Source organism: Schistocerca americana, chromosome 5 (genome assembly GCF_021461395.2).
Source record: "Schistocerca americana isolate TAMUIC-IGC-003095 chromosome 5, iqSchAmer2.1, whole genome shotgun sequence".
NCBI lineage: Eukaryota > Metazoa > Arthropoda > Insecta > Orthoptera > Acrididae > Schistocerca > Schistocerca americana.
The window spans coordinates 415,723,061-415,749,856 of NC_060123.1; the positions used below are offsets into that span (position 1 = coordinate 415,723,061).

The 26,796-nt window shown below is 39.5% G+C and overlaps 1 protein-coding gene across 1 annotated transcript in view; it reads left to right on the plus strand.

Moving 5' to 3' along the window:
* Nucleotides 1–25,375, plus strand: part of LOC124616409 (beta-1,3-galactosyltransferase 1-like) — a 59,728-nt gene extending 34,353 nt beyond the window's left edge. Inside the window, exons 4-5 of the mRNA XM_047144713.1 lie at nt 24,857–25,201; nt 25,312–25,375. Coding sequence (XP_047000669.1) covers nt 24,857–25,201; nt 25,312–25,375 — 409 coding nt within the window. The remainder of the gene's footprint in view (nt 1–24,856; nt 25,202–25,311) is intronic.
* Nucleotides 25,376–26,796: the final 1,421 nt, after the last annotated feature.

The following is a 26,796-nucleotide window of genomic DNA, read 5'->3' on the forward strand; positions in this document are numbered from 1 at the left end:
ATAAGAGCAAAGAAAAAAGTGAATAAGATGGTGAAAATTATGTGTCGAAGAATTAGAAATAAAAAATTACATTTAAACCAGTTAACTGAATAAAAATGATAATCTTTTTTTATTAGATTTGGCAATAAAAAAACTTTTATGGTACTTGACGAGAGTTGAACCCAAGACCTTCAGCATGGCAAGTTAATGCACTAACCATTGCACTAAAGAAAAATGCTGAATGACTTAGTTATATTTTTGACTATTATCACTCAGTTACAATGATGAATAGCAGCCCTCAAAACCTCAGTTTCATTCAATGTCATATGAAGCTTATCTAATGTAAGCCAATCTCTGTGATTATGACTACTGCATATGTGACTCTGAATTGCATCTTGTGTGCAAGTATCAAGTAGTGTTTAGTTGACCCTTTGTGTGAAACGTGTGTATTTCATTAGTGTCTTTAAGTGTGTGTGTGTGTGTGTGTGTGTGTGTGTGTGTGTGTGTGTGTGTTTTGCTTGGGATGTATTTATCATGTGTGCTGTGAAGTAAAAGTGCCAGACCCATGCCACAGGATCTAAGCACATCAAGAAAGAATGTGGAAAAGGAATTGAAAGTGAACTGACCAATTATTTTGGAACTTTAGCAATAGTAAATAGTTCAGGTGTGACACTGAGCACTCTGATTGGTGGAAACCAGCTCCAAAGCATGAACTGTCAACTATCAAGTAATTTTAATGAGACTATGACTAACTGATTTGTCATTCAAACAGATGACGCTAGTGCTCAGGTGGCTGTCATGCGAAACATGAACTCTGGAGCCAGTATGGTTAAGGAAGGCTGATGTTTCTTGTATTCCATGTGATGTCCATTTAAGTCTTAGTAATTTCTTAGTTAAAAAGCATAATTTAAGGAGTGTAATGGCACTCTTCCTCAAGCTGAAGCACATATTGCATGCTCAGTAGTGTTTCCTTCATCCTTTGCAACTAGGAAGACTTGCTGTGAATATATTATGAACAAGTTGCCATGGAGATTATTACCACACTTTGCTGATGTGGTCCTGTTTGAGTGTGCTTTATAGAATCTTGATGCCCTAATATTAGCTGCTGACAAGTTTCTTTATGACCTGAACTGAAAGAAATAAAGAAACAGGACTATATGATTTGCTTTTTTTATTGAGATTTTGTTGTAAGCTATGGCAGGGATAAAAAGGATGTGACAAAGTCTATTGAGATTTTTCTCGCAGAAACAATCATTTCTTAGTACAGCCTCTATATGAATAGATCAGGCTTAGGTTCAAGATCATTTTAGCGTCAAGTGGACCAGGACAATAAATTGTGAAATCAGAAGCTGGTAGGTTCAGTAAAATCACACCTAGCCTAACTTGTTCATAATGCCTATATTTTTGTTTTAACTTTTCATCCTTATCAATGTAAGGTAAACAATTGCAAATACCTGAATCATTTATTTTCCTGCACACTACAGGCGTTCTTGTTACTTACAACATTATCTTTAGATATGACAGTATCAGCACTGAAACCCAGCCATGGAAATTGTGGCTTGATTACAATATCTAATTGCACTGATTCAGCTCAAGACTGTTTTTTATCTTCTTCTCAAATATATTTTCTCAAAGCTTGAGGCTCAGAAAACTTGCCTGGAAATTAGTGCTATTTTGGAAGTCTGTATTATAAACAGCCATCAAGCTGTTCACCCAGTCATTGTTCTTATTAATGTAATAGGTGTAAGTTAATTATATACACTACCATTTCCCCTTCCAAACTGACGCCCATCCCAAATATCCATATCTTACCCTTTGCTGTCCAAGAATAAGTGGGCCACACTCACACACACCATGCTGTTTTTGCAAAAATACTCTCTCTTGGCAGGAGTGCCCTTACCCAGGACCTCCTGGCGTAGCTGGTGACTTTTAGTAATGAGATGATGATCATTATAAAATCTAATATTTCTATGACTTAGCCTGGTATGTAACACTTCAACAAACAGTCTTTGGCTCTGTCATACCAGTCGAAAATATTGCTGTCTCTCACTGTGACTGATCCTGGTGGGAAAGTATCTTAAATCTTTGAGCCATTTTGTTACTAACATCATTGATGTACATCCAGTAAACAGCAGTGGTTCTTGGGAAGTGGCAAAATTCAATTAGCCCCATGTTAGAATCCTTCATGTTATCCTACACTTTAGTGTCAGCACATGTGAGCATTTTTATCTCCGACTGATCCTTCCTGCAACACAATTAAAGACACATCACTTACACTTATCGTGAATCCACATTGAGGGGACAAATTTTAATTCATTTACTCAGTTTCCATCATTGTCATAGATGAAGATGAAACCCAAATGTCTCAAGGAAAATTAATTGTAAGGACTATAATTATGGTCATCAGTGAGGAGTAGAGTGATAATGGAATTAGTTGGAAGAGGGTGTTGAGAGAAGAAATATGGTGATGTCAAAGGTGTGACATGGTTTATTTGAGGTTATTCACTTTTGAAAAATTGTAAGAATAAAAGTTTATATTTTTCTAAGACTGACTACCTGTACTGGTCCCTTCATAGAGCATATCTTAAGAATGAAACCCTTACCTCCAGCGTTTATTGAATCAAACTTAATACACTGAGCAACAACAAAGAAGAAATCAAAATTCATAAGTTCAGTATTTAGAATAAATTTACATTCTAATCACAAAATACATTTACACCAACAAAAAAATTCTAAAAGAAAAGAACATTCTAGCAAAGAGAGGGAAAGAAATTAGTGGAAGAAGCCACAAGAGACCCATATGCTGCACTACACCCTAGAAAATGAGCCAAAACACATTAAATAAGTATGAAAGGTTGGGAGACTCACTTCAAAAATTTACTGAACAAGAAGGGACTGCAAGGCAGACAAAGAGAGCAAACGTAAGGTATTGTCACAAACAACCACAGAAGGGATCCCATTGGCCACAGAAGAGGTCAAAGATGCCATTAACAGCACCAGAACATAAAAAAATCTACAGGCTCTGACAAACTGTATAGTGAATTTTTAAAAGATGCAGCCAAATATTAACACAAAAGTGGACAAAACCTTACAATATGTGTATAGAAACAGCCTTCATTCCAGAAAAGTGGAAACGGTCAATAACAAAAGTGCCATATAAGAATAGGAAACCACAAGGAACTTAGAAGATACTAAGGCATGCCAATTCAAAATACTCACAAAAATGGAAACAGATAGAATAAAGTAAACAATCAATGAACACCTCCCCAAAAGCCAAATGGGATTCAGGAAAGGAAGATCAATTCTGACACAAATAGAAGTACTGCTAAAGAGTTTATGGGAATCCCTTGAAGAGAGAGAAAAGTTTTATGTAATATTTATAGAGCCTTTGACTTTATAAACAGGAAGCTAGTGACAAAAAAATGAAGGAAACCCCAAGTGAAAACAACGTATGGACTCGAATAATAAGTGCAACACTGCAAAGGAAGGACATATTTTATGCTTAATTTTATGTTTTATGTACAGTGCTACAATGCAGCTATACCAGTAATTAGTCTGTTTGAAGCAACTTATGTAAAGTCTTAGTCTGCTGTTGTATTCTGCACTCAATAACAAATTTGTGAAAATGCTAGGAATATTGTGCTTTCAATAATTACCAAGTAATTGATTTAAACTTACTACACAGATGGGTACAAAGTGTATTTTGCAACTTAAAAATTTAGTCTTTGCAAATTGGCTAGCTATTTCTGATAAACATATTATTTGGAATTGATATACATGGTAGGAATACCTTTCAGTCGTTCTTTTGACAGTATGTATTGTTATATTCTGAAAACTTGTAACTTACTTTGGAATTCTTAATGAAATAATGTCTGCATCCACACAATATTTTAAAGCATTAACTTCATTATTTTTCTATGTCTCTGAATTAATTTAGTTTAACAATGGAAAATCCAGGATGGAATGTAATAATATTATGAAAAGGAAAGTTGCTAACCACCATGTAGCTGAGATGCTGAGTCGCAGATAGGCACAACAAAAAGACTCTCACAGTTAAAGCTAACGGTGATTAAAGCCTTCGTCAACAATAGACACACATACACACGCACACCAACACACACACACACACACACACACACACACACACACACACACACACACACACACACACACACACAAAAACAACTCACACACACAACTGCAGTCTCAGGCAACTGAACTTTGTTACACATTTTTAATGGTCGTTTCTTAAAATTTGTAAATTCTGATTGTCAATGATTATTGTAAATCACATGTACATACCAGCAGTTTTCGTACAGCAAGAAAGGTAGTGTGTTAGAAACCATCAACAGCACGGCTTGTAGAACTTCGTTTATATATTTTTTTCGGCTGGACATCTTGGCTGCAAATACAGCAACTTTGTGGAAAATCTGTACCTGGAATTTATTTCGTACATTACACAATGAATTCTTACAGCAACTCAGCAGAAGAGACCAGAAGTATTTGCAATGAAGCTACATCTAAGGAATGAATATCTTCAGGGTTATGTAATTTCACAAACATTTTTGGTAACAACATTTCATCTGTAAATTAATTAACAGTTCTGCATTTTTCAGTTCAATCAATTTGTTGAAATAGTTGCATCTTAGCATGTGGTGGCCCATTTTTAAAAATTCTTGCAGTTCACATAGTTTTTGTGGCTGCAAAACTTTTGGCACAAACTTTTAACTTTTGTAAGTCTGTAAATATTTTAATTACCAGCAATCCATATTATACACATCCCACACCACACTGACTTCTTTGCCATCAGCAGTTTCATTTTATTCTATAGTAGACTCTCCATGAAAGGTAGGGATTCATGTATTTATTTGGAAAGAGGTAGTTCACTTAAAGTAAGAAATGACCTTATTGCATTAAATGCTGATAAATATTTCAGTCTTTCAGCTGTGGAAGCAAGAGAACATAGAATGTTGAAAATTAATTGTATTCTCTGTATACCAGTCCCCCAGTTGTGATATGGACACTTTTTTCTCAAAACTAAATCAGATACTATCTAAAGTACCTTATTCAAAAACCAACATAATCATCTGTGTGGATCCAAGTATCAATACAATGAAGTCAGTATTCCATACTTCAGTATTCTGTACAGTTACGTCATGTCTTCACTTGTAAATTGTCCCACTAGTGTAACCAAACGATCTTCTACATTATTAGACCATGCAGCAGCAGTATAGATAGGAAAGAATGCCATACACATGTTCAAAACCTAGGCATATCAGATCATTTGTATCAAATATTAAAAATATGGATATAATAGAGGGAAACATTCCACTTGGGAAAAATATATCTAAAAACAAAGATTCTGTAACTTACCAAACGAAAGCGATGGTACATTGATAGAGACAATAACAAACACAAACACACACACAAATTTGAAGCTTTCGCAACCCACGGTTGCTTCATCAGGAAAGAGGGAAGGAGAGGGAAAGACGAAAGGATGTGGGTTTTAAGGGAGAGGATAAGGAGTCATTCCAATCCCGGGAGTGGAAAGACATACCTTGGGGGGAAAAAGGGACAGGTATACACTTGCACACACACACACACACACACACACATATCCATCCGCACCTATACAGACACAAGCAGACATATGTAAAGGCAAAGAGTTTGGGCAGAGATGTCAGTCGAGGCAGAAGTGCAGAGGCAAACATGTTATTGAATGACAGGTGAGGTATGAGCGGCGGCAACTTGAAATTAGTGGAGATTGAGGCCTGGTGGGCAACGGGAAGAGAGGATATATTGAAGGGCAAGTTCCCATCTCCGGAGTTCTGATAGGTTGGTGTCAGTGGGAAGTATCCAGATAACCCGGACGGTGTAACACTGTGGCAAGATGTGTTGCATTTCTTGAAGAAATATGACACAGCCTAACAATTCAGAATATTTTAACTTTGTTAAAGTTTACTCCACCAACATAGTTAAGAAATTACAGCAGAAAATTCCAGGCCCATATGTCTTGCCTGCCTAGGTCTAATCACCAAACTCAAAGGTGCTCCATCCAGCAACAAAGAGAGGGGTGGCACAAGCTATACCCCATATAAGAAATGTCAACTGGTCTAGACAAAATCCCAGCTTGTGTTCTTAAAGAATGTGCAAATATCTTAAAAGCTACATTAGCAAAAATAATCACTGAATCATTAAGAGCTGGCTGTTTTCCAGAGTATCTAAACCAAACAAAATTAATATCTGTACTTAAAAATGATGATGTGGATAATGTAGAAAACTACAACCAATCTCCTTACTGTCTATCATTTTCCAAATTATGAAAAACTAATGAAAAATGGGTTAATGAAGTAGTACCTAAATAAATTTAACTTTCTCTGCAATGAACAACATGATTTCAGGCCCAGAAGGGGTACAGAATATGTTATTGCACAATTTACAAAAGTCTTTGTTGAGTCACTGGACAATGGTCATCATGTGAATGGAATTTTCTTGAACTTCTCAAAGTTTTTCAACACAGCTGACTAGAGAATATTATAACATAAATTAGTGTTACTAGGGTGAAGATTTGTGGCCAAGAAGTGGTTTAAGTTGAGGTGGATGCTCGGGTCAGTTACACCAAACAACACCTTATAATCAGGAGTTCATTTATTCACCTCTTTACACAAGTAAGGCTTACAAAGAACTGGATGGCAGAACTGAACAAAGATAATGTTTAGCTTAGTTCAAACATGATACTCAGATCATCAAAACTGGTGTCGACCTCACTGGTGACAAAAGCTTGAGCAACAGAAAGGGATCGAAAAGGCGGGGAGGGGGGGGGAAGTGTGCTTGGATACTTAGCAGCGTTGGCACGCGACGCAGGAGTGTGCCCATTTCTGGCAGTCCTTGTTGACATTTCTCCACACAAAGTGCTCCGCTATGAGGCGGTTGGCCGCACGAACACCAAGGTGGGCTAAATTATGCAGTGCGTTGAAGACAGCTCGACGGAGTGTGGTTGGGTTGAGGGGGCGTAACGTGCCCATACTGTCGTCGCTACAGATCTCACCAGAAATGCCAGGGAAGGTGGTGCAGATGAAGTGTAGTGAGGAGGTAGAGTCTGAAATCAGGTTTTGCGTGTCCTCATCGGTGGGTTGGAGGTTAGGCAGTTCAGAGAGGTCTAACAGCAAGTGAACGGTGTCGACTAGTGAAAGGAAATCAGCAACTATATTGTCAGCACCCTTTATGTGTCTGGCCTCGGTGGTGAACTGAGATATGAAGTCCATGTATCTGAAGCGGCGAGGAGGCGGGTCAGCTGGCAGGTTTGAAATGGCCGCAACCAGGGGTTTGTGGTCTGTTAAAACATAGAAAGGGCATCCCTCAACGCCAGTCTTAAAATGCTTGATCACTTCGTAGACCGCGAGCAACTCCCTGTCAAACGCGAAATATTTCCGTTGTGCATTGGTGAGCTTGCGCGAGACGAACTGCAGAGGCGAAGTTTGGCCGCCAACTGTCTGGCTAAGGACAGTGCCGATGGCAGTATCGCTCACGTCTGTAGTGATGAAAAGCCGGGATGAGGATGGGCGATGGTGCAGGCCTTGGCAAGAAGATTTTTGAGGGCAGTGAAAGAGGCAGTCATAGCAGGGGTCCATGGTACGGGCCGAGATCCAGAAGTCTTGGTGCCTGCCAAGGCATCCGTCAGTGGAGCCTGAATCCCCGCAGCCCGGGTAGATGACAGCCATTATAATTAACTGTCCCCAGAAAGCGCTGGAGCTCTTTGAATTACGAAAGTCTGGGTAGGTTTAGTATTGTTTGTACTTTGTCAGGGGGTGGTGAAATGCTGTCGGCAGAGATCCAAAAGCCAAGAAAAGTGAGAGCGGGTTGATGTAGCTGCAATTTGCCCTGGTTGGTCTCGATGCCTGCTGCCGTAAGAGTGTTCATAACAGTTTGCACATGTAGAATATTGTCCTCAACGGAGGAGCTGAACACAAGAATGTCATCAAGATATGCAAAGCAGAATTTTAGGTGGAATAGCACTTTGTTGATTATGCGTTGCCAGCTCTGGGTTGCATTTTTCAGACTGAAGGGCGTGAATCGAAACTGAAATAACCTGATTGGGGTGGTGATTGCTTTCTTCTTGATGTCTTCAGGAGCCATGGGGATCTGGTGGTAGGCCCGTTTGCAATCAATTGACAGAGAACATGGTCGCACCTGTGAGGGAACTGGTAAAGTTGGCAATGTTGGGTATGGGGTAGGTGTCCATAATTGTTCGTGTATTTAGTCAACGGTAGTCTCCGCACATGCGCCAGGACCCGTCTTTCTTGGGTGTCATATGAATGGGTGTAGACCAGCTGCTGGCAGAGGGTTCAATGACGCCTTAGCTTAGAAGTTCAGAAATCTGCTTTTTAAGGTTGGAAAAGCGCTCGGGACAAAGTTGATGTGGTTTACTGGAGATCAGGGGCCTGGCATGAGGCGAAGCTTGTGAACCGTGCCGTTGGTGACGACGGAAATGTTGCTGGCGGCACGGGAGGTGGTTTGTTTACAATGTGAGATAGGCGAGGCGAGGTCGTGGTGTTCGGAGCCACTCGGCGAATCCAACGGGAGCCGAGGTGGCGAAGTGTCCCAGGAGTCAATGTGACAAGATGGTCACCGGCCCGAAGCAGTGGCACCGTGGTCGGGTGAGCTCGGTAGAGCTCGTGAAGCATTTGTAAGCCAATTGTTCGAGGGCGCAGCCTGTGGCAGCACAGTCACGGGCGAAGTGCTAGGCATGAGTGCACTGTTTGTATTGTCAGTGGCAGTCGCACAGTGGCGTGCAGGAACCAAAGTTGCATAGTTTGAGGTGTTGTCCAGGAGGGGAGGGGTAGGAGCTGTCTGTTCGGGAACATGTGATACTCGTCGCGCATGCACACTCGTGTCCAGCTGAGTGTCAAATGCTGTGGGGGGGGCGTGGTCCTGTGGAACTGTCAGTACACGTTATGGTAGACTTGATGGCACTGTTGCGAAGGGTAGCGGGAGGTAAGCACACGGAGGCTCCATTGCTGGGACTACAAGCAGATTCGGCACACTTACTGACCTTGCATTGTCCTTGCTGCAGTATCTGTAATTCCTTTGCTGCATTGGAGAGCTGGAGCTGAGTTTCGTGGAGCCGAAGGGAGAGCTTGAAGTTTTCCTTGCGTAGGCGTAGGCGTAGGCGAGCGATGTTTTCAAGCTCAACAAGGCACCTGTGTGTTGTTTCTTGTAACGTCATTGACAGAGACGAGCATGTACAGATGAAATGAGCCCGGACCGACGTGTCACGGGGGGGTTTGCTCAACGGAGCACAGGGGAAGTGAGTTTTGGATGGGTGATGATACACGGTGTTTTGCACTGGGTCCAGTGAAAGTTTGTGGTGTCGCAAGAAGTCAATGTCAAGTACAGGTTCCTCAATATTGCACACTAAAAAAGTCCACTTGAGTTTGCAGCTTGCAGAAAGTGAGACGACGTGGGAGGTTGAACCCGAGCATTGTAGTGTAGTTGAATTCACAGCTTGCAGTGAAGTATGATGAGGGCAAATGTTCAACGACACTAAGGACGTATGCAGCAGTGAAACATTGGCACCTGTGTCCACTAGAAAAAGTATCCTGATGAAATGTCTTTAATATAAAGTCATCTGTAATTATCCGATTGTTCCCGGACAGACTGGAGCACTGGGAGGTGCCTTTCATGTTGTGCGCAGGAGGCGGCACCCGGACCTACCTGCAATTGGCGTTTGGGAAGCAGCAGGGTGGTCTGCAGTTCCCTGCCTCCTCACCAAACCGTGTGTGGAAGTAACAGTATGGATAGTGCGGTTGCATTTCCTGCGGAAATTTTGTTGCCAGGGGTGGTGGTTGAGGTTCGGTGGCCACAGCCAGTTCAGTTGCAGGAGGGGGCGTGACAGAGGGCGGAGTCGTTGACGTCCCAGCTGCTTGTTTACTGTGTCCTGGAGCGAGCGGAACAGGTAGTACGGTGCAGCCACAGCTGTGTCCGGCCAAGGGACAAGGAGCCTGAATCTGAGACTTGCCAGGTAGGCAGTAGCTGGCAAAATAGAGCGGTGATTCATCATATAGTTTGTCAGCAATTGTCATTCATTGCTCGACAGGTTGGGGAGACCTCTGAGCCAGAGCAAAGCGGATATGAGGAGGTAGTTTATCTGACCAGATGGCGAGGAGAGCTGTGTCAGAGAGTAGATTGTCGCTGAGCAAGGCCCATAGCCGTCTCAAGAATTGTGAAGGTTTGTCATTGCCTAGTTGCTCAACATGGAGCACTTGCCGTATTGCTGTCTCAGTTGAGTGCGCAATCCACCGTAAAACTGTCTTTTTGGCTAGAGTGTACCGGGTAGCTGAGTCCGGGGCATCGACCAGGTCAGCCATCAAGTCGTCCTGGTCATGGAGGTGGGTGATAAGGCACAGAAATCTGGTTGATTCGTCGAGTTTGAAATGGTCGAACACTTTGTCCACAATTTTGAACCAGATTGTTGCCCTGCCGGGATTGAATGGCGGCAGTGTCGGTAAGCGTTGTAGAACGTTCGGAAGAACAGGTTGAGTTGAATTCGTTGGGGCACTGCCTGAGACGAGCTGCTGTTGCTGCAGAATTCCAGGAGAGTGTGTCTCCAGGGTGTGTGGCAATGACAGCTGGTCGGGTGGCAGCGTGAAGGTCACGCATTGTGGTAGAGAGTGATCCGTAACGGCGCAGAAGGCTGACGTGGGTGAGACACCGTAATGTGTCGATTGCGGTTGCAGAAGTTTGACATGTTGCAGGTGTGTTCGGACTGACATGTCGCGAAAGACCGGCACAGATGAAGCACCGAGATGTGCTGAGAACGGTAGCGGAAGCTCGACTGGAGCCGGTGCGGGGGCGACAGGTTAGAAAAAGTTCAAAGTTTGAAAACGCGTGTCATTTCATGGAAAACTCGATGTACAATCAGTGTCAGAGCCACCTGTGTTGCAGGGAGGCTGCGGAGGTGCCGGCTGTGCAGAAGCACAGTGAGGAAAATGATGTCGAACGTCAGGCAGAATGTGTGAATGTTCACTCAAAACAGTGTGCAGATAAGGTGAATGTTGTGGCACAAAACACTGAGGCATAGCAGTAGGACAGAGCTGGAGGTCAGGCACATATAACAAGCTATTGTTCCTGTTGCAGGCCGAGGTATTGAAGCAGGAAGGCATGTGCTGATGCTGAACCGAGGCAGGTGCGGGCATAGTCGGATGCTGAGGAGGTAGACCTGTGAACAAATCAGTTCCGGTTACATGGCAGGAATCCACATGGTACTGCACAGATTGTGGCGTGGCAAACCATTATCCTGGCAGTGGTAGGTTATCCAATTAAGTAGTTTCTTTCTCTGATTTAGATTTGTGCTTACCCTTCTTTATAATGCTACATTTGGTCACTGTGTTCACCTTAGGAGTCTTGACTGTGGTCCCATTGAACTTATCGGGTCTCCATAATTTAACAGAGTACATAGGTGGGCTTCAGTTCTTGTAATTATCGTACTATTTGAAATAACAACTCACACGACCTTTCTGTTAATAAAACAATACTGCACTTTTCTAAATGGTGCACATATGAAATACATACTCCTCACTTATTCATAGCGACCCGAAAATGGTGATCTACAATCACTTGCATAAAAAATGGTGTGCTTATCACTCGTTCACTAGCTGAGTGCGAATCCTTCCTTCCTACTCTGATGCAAGAAAAACTCCTCTGTTATTTAACAACTGAAAATCAAAACTACATAATGGTAGGCATAGGCTCTATCCTTGGCTACCGCTTCATCTTTTCTCTTTGCCTTTAAAGAAGACGAAAACATAAAAGAAATGCAAAAGGTTTATCACACCCTTTCTTCACACTTATCCACCCACAGACATGCAACCCACATTTATCCACCACCATAGGTCCTTGCTCCTTCCATGTGCATTAATACAGAAAAGTTACCTTATCCTTAGCCAGAACCCAGTCCCATGTACTGTTCCTGTGGCTTTTCTTGGCTCGTGGAATGTCCCCAAATGTCCTTACCATCCAATTACCCATGTCTGTCTGCCACCCTTCCTTCCACAATGACATCTGTCTGTTCAGACTGCGCCAATCCTTAACCCTCGCCAACATAGTCTTGCAAAAGCATATCAATCAGGCTCCTTGTAGCACTTTCTCTCCATCTATAAAGTTCTCCTGCTACACAATCCCAAATTCCTGAATGTGAGCTGCATTTACATGAGTGTGTATGTGTGTTTTGTCTATTTTCGGCAAAGCTCGCTTTCTGTAACTCCGTTTGTTGTGCTTTCTGTGACTTAGCATCTCCACTCTATGGTGAGCAAAAACTGATCTATACTCCACCTGAACAGACCGGGAAGGCCCACTGGTACTGACTGGCCACCATGTCATCCTCAGCCCATAGGCATCGCTGGATCTGGATATGGAGGGGCATGTGGTCAGCACATCGCTCTCCTGGCCGTATATCGGTTTATGAGACCTGAGTCACTGCCTCTCAGTCAAGTAACTCCTCAATTTGCCTCACCAGGGCTGGGTGCACCTTGCTTGCCAATAGCATTTGGCAGACAGGATGGTCACCCATTCAAGTACTACCCAGCCCACCAGCACTTAACTTCAGTGATCTTGGTGTTACCACTATGGCAAGGCCACTGGCTATATGGTGGGTAGCAACAATCCTTTTCATAATACTGTTATATTCCATCTTGGATTTTCCATTGTATAATTCAGAAGAATGTAGGTTGCAGTAGGTACTGGGAGATGAAGCAGCTTGCACAGGATAGAGTAGCATGGAGAGCTGCATCAAACCAGTCTCAGGACTGAAGACCACAACAACAACAATTCTAGTTTCTTTTATACCACTGTCCAATAGTCATGTCACCAGTGTACACAAATAGATCACTGTTATGCTTCATTAACCTCGAAAGTCCTAATTCCGCTAGGCTGGAACAATTCCCCACCCTTAGCACCTAGCATTGCCCTATGGTAATCTATTACAGAAGGATTACATTTCAACATTTCGCTTAATCCAGACCATAATGAGGGTCATCATGTCCAACAATCATTATTTCTGATCACAATAACACTCCACATTCTTGTTAATCACAGCACAGTTCTGTTCATATGTGCCTTAATTTAGGTTACAAAAATCATTCAAAAGTTCTCGAGTTTTGTGGTTTTCAGTGCTCATGTTTTTGTTTATCGTAGGTGCATAGTAGTGGTATAGTGTGATGGGATGGTCATAAGACTAAAATGTTATTTTATAAATTACATTATGCTTGGAAAATGGACTAGGATGAACCAAAAGAACTATTGTGATTTTGGGTTATAGAAAATGTTGCTGGTCAGAGATCTAGAAAAACGCATGGATAACATTCTCCTTATGCAGTATGAATCCTCCTTGTTTTCATGTGTGAGTGACATACTGCAAATCAAGATATATTTCATGAAATTATTGATAAGCAAATTAATTAATCAGTCTCATTTTTCACAGAAAAAATAATGTAGCAGAAGTATGTAGTAAAAGGTCAGAATCTAACAATGATTACAAAATAATCTGTGATAGAAACCAGCTGGTGGCTCTGAACTTCAAGTTTAATTATTTCAGAAGTTAATTGGTTCTGGGTAGTTTAAAGCGCTTTACAGAAAAGTTGGAATGCTTAACTCTCTGTTCACATTGGTTATTATATCGAATTATGCTGATCAGCTCACAAAGTTTTACATATATTAAACTATGATGCTGATTTTAATTATTAATTAACATACTCCAAAGCCACACTAATAGTACAAAGGAATGAGGAGAATTAAAATATGAATCTGAATAATAAATTCAAGTGAAATTTGGTGTAAATAAAAACTTGAGAATTTTATGTAAGTGTTACATGCAAGTAGGTAAATGCAGGGAAAATAAGATAAAAATTAGTAAAACAAAAAAAAAAAAAACTTAATAATGGGCATAGAAAAATGTAACAAATGGGAAGAATCCACCTTGCTGTGGTTTGAGGTACATGATAGTGAACTCATGTTGATGGCCAGTTTCAGCATTATTGTTCATAGATTGTAGTGCTGTTGTCTCCTTTCCAAATTCTGGTGCTATTTCTAAAACCATATCTTCTGTTATTCTTTTATATTTTTGTTTATATTTATTAGACACTAAAGATCACTATTTACATTGCTTAACAGAGAAAAGTTAAACCTGTTAACCTAAATAATAAAAGAAAGTTATAGGAATTCAAGGCTAATAGCTCTTCAACCAAACAAGGACTGCAGCAGCTACACCTGTAAGAGTTAATTTAAGATCAAGGCGGAATATACCCAAGAAGGATTTTTTCTATCCCCCTCTGAGAAAAGAAAAAACTTAGCATCACCAAACAAGTTAAAGATAGCGTCATCAAACAAGTTAAAGATACACAATAAAACTTGCAAAGGACTCCATCAGCAAACTGTAGTAAATAAGGTAAAGTCTGAACCTCCGCACCAATGTGTAAAAAAATTAAAAAAAAAATTTCTTGATTTCAAAGTATACATCCATAATGTACAAGGGCTCAAAACCAAACTTAATGAATTACAAATTTTGTTATCAAGTGCAAGTGAACTGTCAGATACACAGATATTGTGTATTAATGAATATTTCATGAGGTCTTTTGAAATAGAAAGTGTTGTGATACCAAATTTTAAACTCGTAGGTCACTTCTCAAGAACATCTTACAAAGGTGGAGGTAGGTGCATATTTGTAAAAGACAACATTACTGCTACACCTCTTGATATTTACAATTCGTATAGTATTGAAAAAGATATAGAACTGTCAGGTGTAGAGCTTACAGATCTAAATGTTTATATAATAGCACTTTACAGGTCACCCTCTGGTAACATAGGGACTTTCTACAAAAATCTAGCACCAGTAATAGAAAATCTAAGTAAAAGAAAATCATATAGTGTTCTAATATGTGGTGATTATAATATAGATTTCCTCTCAGAAAACTCTAGCCATCTAAGCATAAAAAATTTTATGAACAGCTACAACCTAGACCTAATAGTTAACACTCCAACCAGGATAACAAATCACAGTACAACTTGTCTGGATCAAGTACCAAGCAATATAAATTGTACTGTATCCTCCATCAGACTAGGATTTTCAGACGACAATGCATTAATTATGCAGGTCTGGTTGCAAAATAACAGTCACGAACACAATAAAATCACTCTACAGAGGAGAAACTTCAATAAAACCCACATGCATACTTTCCTCTTTGATATACAAAATGAAAACTGGCAAAATGTATATGAGGCTCAAACAGTAGACAGCAAATATGAAGCATTCTTGGATATTTTCTGTTATTATTTTAATTGCCACATTCCCTTACAAACAAAATGTATCAACAAAGATAGAAAACTCTCCAGCCGGATCACCCCAGGAATCATTAGATCATCACAAAGAAAAAGAGAACTTTTTTATATTAGCAAATCCAAACTATGCAGTAGTGAAGCATTTAAGTCATACTTTACTCTATATAAAAAGATATTAAGGAATGTAGTAAATGCTGCCAAAAAGCTACAGAATGATAACTACCTCAAATTGTCATCAAATAAGAGCAAAAGCATGTGGCAACTTATTAATATGAATACTAATAGAGGAAAACAACTACAAAGTGATATTAGCTTAAAAATAAATGGAAAATTAGTCTCCAGTGGGAAAGAAACAGCAGAGGAATTCAATAACTACTTTACAGAAACAGTAGAAAACCTGGCTCACCATCTTAAAAATAGCTGTCCCTTACAACTAGAACCAAACTTATGCTATGAGACTCTATTTTTAAGGCCTACATCTGAAACTAAAATAGAAAAGACACTTCATAGCAAAATTTTAAAAAAATCATCTGCTGGACAAGATCAAATTCCATGCTTCCTCTTTCATAATTGCAGTAACTTTATCAGTAAACCCCTAGCCCACATAATAAACTTCTCATTCCTGAATGGTGCATTTCCTGGTATGCTCAAAATTGCAAAAATTATACCTGTCTACAAAAAAGGAAGCAAAGAGGATCCCAGTAATTATTGACCCATTGCACTGCTTTCAACTTTTAGTAAAGTATTTTAATATATAATGGCCACCAGAATCATGTCCTTTCTAGACAAAGAAAATATCCTGTCACCTGCTCAGTTTGGCTTCCAAAGTAAGAAAGCTACAACTGATGCAATACAAGAATTTCTAGATCATGCACTGGAGCTTGTGGACAAAAACCTCCCAGCCATAGGTATCTTCCTAGATCTAACGAAGGCCTTCGACATGGTTAATCATAGTATACTTTTGCAAAAGATGCATTCCTATGGAATAAGAGGAAATGCCTATGACTGGTTTAAAAGCTATCTGGAAGATCGACATCAGTATGTTGAATTAAATAAAACTAAGCTCTCAGGTACTGCTAGCACTGTACATTCCTCCATACATACCATAAAGCAAGGCGTTCCCCAAGGCTCTGTCCTGGGCCCCTTGCTGTTCTTATTTTACATAAATGACCTTCCTCACAGCCTACCGGACACAAAAACCCTTTTGTTTGCTGATGACACCTCTGTACTCATATCTGCGCCCGAACAAATTCTCCAATCTAATATAGGTAGGACCACAGATCAAATAAGTTGATGACTTAAAGTAACAGGCTGCTTCTTAATGCAAAAAAGACAATTGGAATAACCTTCCACACTGCCCAAAACAGAAATCCATTACTACCAACTATATCACTGGAAAAAAATAATGTTAAACTTGAAAATGAAATAAAATTTTTGTGGGTCACTACTACTGATACGCTCACATGGAAAAGGCACATTGACGTTACCAGCACAAAAGATAGCAAAGAATGCTTCATGATTAGATCAATAAGGAACATCACTAACACAAGTACCCTAATCACAATGTACCATGCACTCTTTCACTCTGTACTTAACTATGGAATCATCTTCTGGGGCCAGAATTCTGAATCAATTAAGATATTCAAACTGCAAAAGAAGATAGTCAGAACAATTATGTTCAAAAAACAAAGAGACACTTTTAAACCATTATTTAAGAAACTAAATATTTTGCCCCTCCCATGCCAATACATACTAGAATTATTATTCTTTACTAAAAAAAGTATCAACAAAATTAGCAAAAATATGGATTACCACGATTATGACACAAGATCAAAAACCTCTCTAAGAATACATCCCCACTCAACAAAACTGTACAGTGATGGTGTCAAGTACCTGGGAATAAAATTATATAACCATCTTCCAACTTTTATACAAGAAACCCAAGAAATAAATAAATTCAAACAGACAGTGAAATAATAAAAGACTGCTTTTATACCATCCAGGAATATTTGGAATCAAAATTGTCTTAGTGCATGATAATGTATCAAAGCTGAATGTCGTTAAGTCAATTTTGTCACATCATGTAACAATTCTCTGTAAAGCTGTAACTTTAAGTAACATAATTTGTAGGTAATGTAGAATAATCATTCTTCTGTGTTCTTGTTTACTGTTTTAGACTCCTGTAAACTGTATATTTGTATTGACTTATCCCATATCAGTTGTACAAGCCATTGTACTGATTTGATCTACGGGACAAATAATAAATAAGTAAATAAATAAATGGCTGAAAGTCATTCCATGTCATCACTTCAGTGATTGTGCTGCCAGCCCATCAGCACTATACTATAGTCAGAAAACAGCCACTCACTGCATATCTGAACATGAAAGCCAAACCAGTTTCAGTGACATGAAAGCAAATGGTTGTTTTATTTATGTGGGCTGCAGACTTTTGATGCTAAAATAAGCTTATTGGATGAGAAGTTGAATTTCCAGTAAAGACATCAGAACCCTTCAGAAGTTGCCTGCATTACAGGTACACATCCTTGGATCATATTCTTTGACCTATGACCCTAAGAGCTGTCAGTGTAGTCTTAAAGTTAACACATTGTGTCTAATATTTCCTTTGACTGTGCCTGAAGACTTCTCTCCACAACTTCAAGTAGCTAAATAAAGCTAACTTCTTTTTTCAGCAGAAATTTTTGATGCATTTGGATACAAAAACCACCAGAAATTATTGTATTTGAGTGTGATTGTGAGAGGTTAGAAACACAGAAAAGAAGTAATGTACTGCTACATTTTGCATGCAAGGAAATAAAATGTTTAAATCATATTAAAGAATTATGCATCAAACCAACTTTATATTATAGTTTATTAGTAGATTTCACTTTCTGAGATAATAAAAGTGGAAGTGCAGGAAAAAGTTTGAAGATTGTGATTGATTTAAAAGTAAACGAATAAAGCTAGTTTGGAATGATTTAAAAGTATAGTAATATAGCTATTTGAACTTTCAGTGACTCATAAATAATGGTCATTTCCATGCAGGAAAAACATTATAATTTTCTGCTTCTTCACTTTTTTCTTTTTTAAAGTATTATTATTGCTGCCAGATATGTAATCTTCATTTATATTGAAAGAAGTAAAACTGTCCACATCCTGAAAGCTGACTTAAGCAATCCAGTGCTTTAACTAGGCATGGTCCTGTTGCCTTGGGTACTTACTTGGTTGCTTTTGACATCAAGCTGACTTACCTACTTTAATGTGCACTCCATGCCACAGTGCAACTATGCAGTTTCCACATTAACAAATCATTGTCACTAAAATAGAAAGAGTGGTTATAACAGTTTACAGTTTAGCCAACTGTACGGAACTGCCAATTAGTTCATTTAAACATCATCACTTTCTGTATAATGAAGTTGAAATATACTTATCTTCAGTTGAACAATACTGTGAAAACGAAAGTTGCTACCCACCATAGAGCGAAGATGCTGAGTCGCAGATAGGCACAACAAAGTTTGAGTTTGTTTGTGTATGTATGTGTGTGTTTGCCATCTAATTCTGATGAAGGCCTTACTGGCCAAAAGCTAATTTGTGACGGTCTTTTTGGCATGCCTATCTGTGACTCATCATCTCTGCTATATGATGAGTAGAAACTTTTCCTTTCACAGTATTATTACATTCCATCCTGGATTTTCCATTGTTTGATTATCTTCAGTTAAATCCACACAATTAATAACTTCCTGGTCAGTTAAATACTTCTTCCTTTCTTTCACTTCATATAAAATTATTATTTCCACATGAATGATCATTTCTAAACCAAGTAGTCAGTTGAGAACCGAAGCTTGGTACAGATATGAATACAGGTTATGGAAGCTGAAATCCAACAACCAAACCTGTATTTGCAGAATCAGTGTTGGAGTTTATACATATACAACTGGAAAATCAGTTAACAGAAAACTGGATCTGTATGTCTGTATAAATATAGTAAATCTGCTTGTGTCTGTGTATGTGCGGATGGATATGTGTATGTGTGCGAGTGTATACCTGTCCTTTTTTCCCCCTAAGGTAAGTCTTTCCGCTCCCGGGATTGGAATGACTCCTTACCCTCTCCCTTAAAACCCACATCCTTTAGTCTTTCCCTCTCCTTCCCTCTTTCCTGACGAAGCAACCATTGGTTGCGAAAGCTAGAATTTTGTGTGCATGTATGTGTCTGTTTGTGTTTCTATCGACCTGCCAGCGCTTTCGTATGGTAAGTCACATCATCTTTGTTTTTAAATATAAATATAGTAAATAGTACATTTAATAGGAATTTGCTGTTAATTTCTAAGTGACTGTGAGAACTGACAAGAAACGTCTCTCTGTAAGTGATTGGTTCTATCATATTTGGGTTGCGTAAATTATTCTTTACTTTTAGTATTTTGTTGATTCCAAAATCATCTTGTTGAACCAGGTCCTATAGCATTTGGTATCCCTATTCTAAAGTTGCTTTACCTGATCCAGTGGATCTTTTGTTCTTTTGTCTCCTTTGTCAATTATTGTGCTTACCATTCATTTTTTAGTTTTAAAAAAAATTTCACTTTTCTTTTGCCCAGTCACTGACTCTCTCTTGTCATTTCCTTGTTCTTCCTCTTTTCTGACTCTAGCAATTTTCTGTTTGTAAGCATAATTATTCCTGGTGTTGATGCACTCACCTTCCTGCTTCTGCTCTTTACCTTCTTCCTTCTGCTCCTCACCTCTCCTCATGTTTTTTATAATCTTGCTCCAGCCTTTATATCATTTCAGCCTACTCCTATTTCTTTTGATGTTCCTGTTGCCTTAAAGTCTCCGTAGCAACCCTAAACTCCTAGTAGCAAGTGAGATTATCTCACTGGACTCCCCTTTGGGAGGGCAACAGTTCAAATTTCTGTCCAGCCATCCAGATTCAGTTTTTCCATGATTTCCCTACATTGTAAAAGAAAATGTCAGTATGATTCCTTTGACAAGGGCATGGCCCCTTTCCTCTCCCATCCTTTTGTAATACAATTTTTTGCTCCATCTCTAATGGCCTCACTTCCTTCCCTCTTCGTTCCTGCATAGATTCCCTTCAGACTCCTTTTTATTGTCAAATGTGTGTTGGTATGTGCAGTTGAAGGCATTATTTCCCCATGTATCTTCTACGAATTCATATTCCTGGGACTTTTAATCTCTCTTACCTATTTTTACCACTGTCTGTATGCTCGGTTCATGGAATGCGGATTCTAGTTGCTGTTTGCCAGTGGCAACCATATTTTGGGTTTTGATACCTCATAAAATTATTGACTGAATTTAAAAATTTAAAATTCTGTAATAATCTACTTATTAACAAGTAAAATCTTATGTCAAAGGTGTGGTACAGTAGGAAAAGTATTACAATTGAAACTGTGTATATGTCTTGAGGCAGTGCAACTCATCACATGTAAATACTCCGTCTAAATTTAATCCATTATTTGGGAATGAGAGCATTTAGATACTTGCAACAAACATTACACATAATTTCAAACCTTTACAACACTTTTTGTTTCTGACACCCCCCACAAAATGATGTAAGAAAAAAAATTTATTGCTTACTAACTTTAGCTGTTCATGCAGTAAAACTGTTGCATCAGGCAGGGAGTTTTGATATATTTTTCTTTATTACTAACTCTATTTACAGGACGTTTTGCAGATAGTATCCTTATATACCTCTCAATTTGCCTGCAAAATTATACCATTGTCTGACACATAGTGCATGAGATACGATGTAATAAACATTGAAATGCATAAAAAACTAGTTTTTCTTAAATTATGGAGCCAATTCCAGAAACTATACTCAACCACTGTATGGTAATGAGAACACTAGCAACTTCCAACAGACTTTAAACACAATTTCATACTTTTCATAAACTTTTCCTGGCTTAAATACTTAATGCAAAATGTATAAAATGTTAACACATTTGTAAAGCAAACAAAAGTCTGAAGCTGGTAAACACAAGTGAGTTTGATTGATTAAGGAATTTAAGGTTGACTAAGCCAAAGGTTGTGGCTTTTCAATTGTCAACACTACTATAATTTTACCATGTTCAGGGTAAAGGTTTGACATGGAATGACATGAAGCTGATCAAATGAGGACAGTGGGATTACTCAGTTGTTTCCTTTACTTTTTTATTTTGTCCTTTTTGCTGTTCAAGTAATTTCACTTGCTTTGTTGACTTAGAACCCTTCAACAGCATTAACAAAATTCTATCAGTGGATGTGCCAAAACCGTCTTTTATTTCATGATCAGACATTAACGCTAGAGATGTACAGAAGCCATCTCAGGTAAACAATATGAACTTCTTGAGTCGTAAAGAGCAATAAGTTTCTAGAATTTTCTGTGAATACACATTTTTCATATTTTTTTAAAATATGATAACAATATAATGGAAGGAAACATTCCACGTGGGAAAAATTATATATAAAAAACAAAGATGAGGTGACTTACCGAACAAAAGCGCTGGCAGGTCGATAAACACACAAACAAACACAAACATACACACAAAATTCAAGCTTTCGCAACAAACTGTTGCCTCGTCAGGAAAGAGGGAAGGAGAGGGGAAGACGAAAGGAAGTGGGTTTTAAGGGAGAGGGTAAGGAGTCATTCCAATCCCGGGAGCGGAAAGACTTACCTTAGGGGGAATCTCCTTCCCTCTTTCCTGACGAGGCAACAGTTTGTTGCGAAAGCTTGAATTTTGTGTGTATGTTTGTGTTTGTTTGTGTGTCTATCGACCTGCCAGCGCTTTTGTTCGGTAAGTCACCTCATCTTTGTTTTTTATGTATAATTTTAAAATATGATAAACTATTTTCCCCCTGGAAATCAATCAGGTAGTATAATTATAAAATGCTCAGTCATTTTATATATATATAAATTGTGTGAGGATAGAGAAAGAGTTGAGCACATAAATTAGTATGCACATAAATTTGTATTCATCAAAAAATGTCAGTGCAGGAAACACACACACTATCTGTGGCTTGCGATGATCACAGCAAAACATTTGTTAAATTCATCACTTGTGCCATCAATCACAGAATGAATAACGAAGTCAGATAGGAGAAGGAAATTGGCTATTTTCTGTCCAAAGGAACAAGTTCAGAGTTTGCTTTATGTGATTTAGGGAACAAAGAAAAAACTTCCACCTCTGTTTTGCTGTATTTACTTCAACACTAGTCATAGTTTGAGACATCATAAATGACTTTTTACAGCAAAGTACATGTTATACTTCCATTAGACATATTTAATATTAATTTTAGTTTTTGTTGATTGGTTTTTGTACAAAACATCTGTCTGGGCCTACTCATTGTAATATATTCTGTCCAGCTGGATTTCTTAAACTGTGTGATTCATTATTTAAGATCACACTCAAGTAACATATAACTGACAGTTATTATATGCACACTGTCATTAAATAACGTTCATTAGTAATCTTTCAACATTTATTTCTTCAGATTGTTCACATGAGTAAAAAACACAAATGCCAAGTATGATTTCTTTTGTTCCTATTCTTTTTAGCCCAGTTTCATTGGTTTCACTGATCATTCTGATTTTGCTGAAAATATTATCAAGGTATGAATAACTGTATTATGCATTTCCAGTTTCAGTATCAAATGAGATGGTTCATTGGTTAGACACTGTAGTTTTCTCTAGAAAGACAGCAGCTCAATTCCCAGTTTGACCATACATACACTCCTGGAAATTGAAATAAGAACACCGTGAATTCATTGTCCCAGGAAGGGGAAACTTTATTGACACATTCCTGGGGTCAGATACATCACATGATCACACTGACAGAACCACAGGCACATAGACACAGGCAACAGAGCATGCACAATGTCAGCACTAGTACAGTGTATATCCACCTTTCGCGGCAATGCAGGCTGCTATTCTCCCATGGAGACGATCGTAGAGATGCTGGATGTAGTCCTGTGGAACGGCTTGCCATGCCATTTCCACCTGGCGCCTCAGTTGGACCAGCGTTCGTGCTGGACGTGCAGACCGTGTGAGACGACGCTTCATCCAGTCCCAAACATGCTCAATGGGGGACAGATCCGGAGATCTTGCTGGCCAGGGTAGTTGACTTACACCTTCTAGAGCACGTTGGGTGGCACGGGATACATGCGGACGTGCATTGTCCTGTTGGAACAGCAAGTTCCCTTGCCGGTCTAGGAATGGTAGAACGATGGGTTTGATGACGGTTTGGATGTACCGTGCACTATTCTGTGTCCCCTCGATGATCACCAGTGGTGTACGGCCAGTGTAGGAGATCGCTCCCCACACCATGATGCCGGGTGTTGGCCCTGTGTGCCTCGGTCGTATGCAGTCCGGATTGTGGCGCTCACCTGCACGGCGCCAAACACGCATACGACCATCATTGGCACCAAGGCAGAAGCGACTCTCATCGCTGAAGACGACACGTCTCCATTCGTCCCTCCATTCACACCTGTCGCGACACCACTGGAGGCGGGCTGCACGATGTTGGGGCGTGAGCGGAAGATGGCCTAACGGTGTGCGGGACCGTAGCCCAGCTTGATGGAGACGGTTGCAAATGGTCCTCGCTGATACCCCAGGAGCAACAGTGTCCCTAATTTGCTGGGAACTGGCGGTGCAGTCCCCTACGGCACTGCGTAGGATCCTACGGTCTTGGCGTGCATCCGTGCGTCGCTGCGGTCCGGTCCCAGGTCGACGGGCACGTGCACCTTCCGCTGACCACTGGCGACAACATCGATGTACTATGGAGACCTCACGCCCCACGTGTTGAGCAATTCGGCGGTACGTCCACCCGGCCTCCCGCATGCCCACTATACGCCCTCGCTCAAAGTCCGTCAACTGCAAATACGGTTCACGTCCACGCTGTCGCGGCATGCTACCAGTGTTAAAGACTGCGATGGAGCTCCGTATGCCACGGCAAACTGGCTGACACTGACTGCGGCGGTGCACAAATGCTGCGCAGCTAGCGCCATTCGACGGCCAACACCGCGGTTCCTGGTGTGTCCGCTGTGCCGTGCGTGTGATCATTGCTTGTACAGCCCTCTCGCAGTGTCCGGAGCAAGTATGGTGGGTCTGACACACCGGTGTCAATGTGTTCTTTTTTCCATTTCCAGGAGTGTATATAGATTTTCCCTCATTCTTTTAAAACATTTAAGACAAATGCCGAGGTGGTTCCTTTCAACAGAACGTGACCATTTTCCTTTCTCATCCACCCAAATCTGAGTTTGTCTAATTACCTGTTCATCATTAAGCTCTAATCTACTATTCTTCCTTTTTAGATACAGTAACATTCAACTTTCCTTTTTACTCTAATAGCCACCAGAACACTCTCTTTACACTTGAAAACATTCTACAGTTTCAGTATGTCAAGGAAACCTCTCCTTATTTGTTGAATAAACATGGATAACTTATGATAAGCAGTTTATAACAGTACAGAATAATTTCACTGCTACTTAATTCTAGGGGTAATTAGAGTATGTGTATAGTATGTATTCATACCAAAATAAATTTACATACCTTCTTTCTGCATAGGTATGCTCCAAGTTATATGTATCCTAGAAGAGTCTACCCAAATTACCTATCTGGTGCAGGATATGTAATGTCAAATGATGTTGTGAAACAATTGTACACAGCAGCTCTACAGACTCAGCTCTTCCATCTGGAGGATGTATATGTGACAGGACTGTGTTCCAAAGCAGCTGGTATTCATCCACGTGATCATCCTGCTTTCACATATAGACGTCGTAAAATTATTCCTTGTTTGTTGCGTGATCATTCAGTTGTCACCAGCCACCACATGGAAAGTGCTCACCTTCTGGAGATTTGGCCTCGCATTCAGGACCCAAATCTTGATTGCTCAAATTTCAATGCATCACAGTATGTGAAGTACAAGAACAAGAAGTGCAACGTTCAACTTTGAAAAATATGTTCAGATTGGGTTTGTTATTATCTTAAATTTTGCATCTGTAATTGAATATTCTGTATAGACTGTGGAGGGGCTGCTCAGATGACTCTGTCGCCCCTGCAGATGTACCTGTAATGGAAACTTAGAAATTTCTTGTAATATGCCATACTTCTTCTTCTGATAAATATTTATATTGTATTCCAACATATAACAACAACAGTTAATAACAGGAAACATTGCTTGATCATTCAGTCTGACATCAAACAAAAGACTTTGATGTTACATGAATGAATGAAAGATTTGACAATTTTCTGCACTTTTTTTCTGTGATGTCATCAGCATAGTTACCATGCACAACACAACTCATCACTCTAAGCTGAGACACCAGATCATGGAACAAAATCAAAGCCCTTCAGATACCATAACTCTTGATAAGAATGTGAATGCTGTCTGATCTTGTAGATGTGTGACATCCTTACATATCATGTCATATGCAAAAACAAATTACAAAAACCTCCAGACAGTTTTCTGCTCTTAACTATTTAAATAACAAATAGTTCCAATCACTGTGGTCAACATTCATTCACTAGGTATAGGTAGGGTAACACGTCACTCCATTGCAATGATAAGTTACATCGCATTTCCTCCACTTAGATGAATGATGTGATAACATATGTAAAAAAAAGTGAATTATTATGCACTAATACCAATATTTTTAAACTCATCACTCTTGGATTACTAAATTCACTTTATATCTTTCATCTTTTATAGATTATTGCACTGTTTGTTTATTCCAAAATGGAATCAAGAAAACATCAGTTCTTTTTACAATATTAATGTTAGACAACCTGATCCTGAAACTAACTGAGTATTTCTACACCTCAGGCAATGCTACAAAAACTGGCTGATTTATATGGACAAGAGAAAGATATTCACAATGAAACTAATGATTTTGGAAAGAGGGGGATAGAATGGTGCCCCTAGTAGAGAAGTAAGAAAAGAAAATAAGACTTGTAATGCTAGAACCGAAGAAAGAAAGAAGACAGCCGTCAAATACGGGTACCTCTCCAACCACCATCAAAGAACCCCTCCCTAGGGGGGAGGGAGGGGTTTGTAATGAACATACTTGCAGACTGTAACCTCACATTAATTTAATGTATCATCAGAACACATTATCAAATTGCTTTTTTCTCTTTATTATATCATTTCCTTTATTTGCATCATAGTACATGCAAATGAATATGTACAGAACAGTATTGTATGAATTTGTAATATCAGTCTTTACTTTTATGTATCTTTGGAAGCTTTGGCCCAGTAGGAAATGTTAGCTATGCTAAAACATTGTTTGTGCAAAAGTGAAAGTTGATGAGATGTTTGGATGGTTGGGCACATGTGTGGTGTAAATTTGTGGAAAATTAATTAGTTTATGGAAAGAAGAACAATTTTAATAGCAGAGGAAGGGGTAGAAAATTGAAAATGCCACAGACAGCGTATTGAGACAGAGAACATAGTAATTTACAAAGTGAATGAGTAGAACTCAGAACCTTGCTCCACCATTTTGCAATAA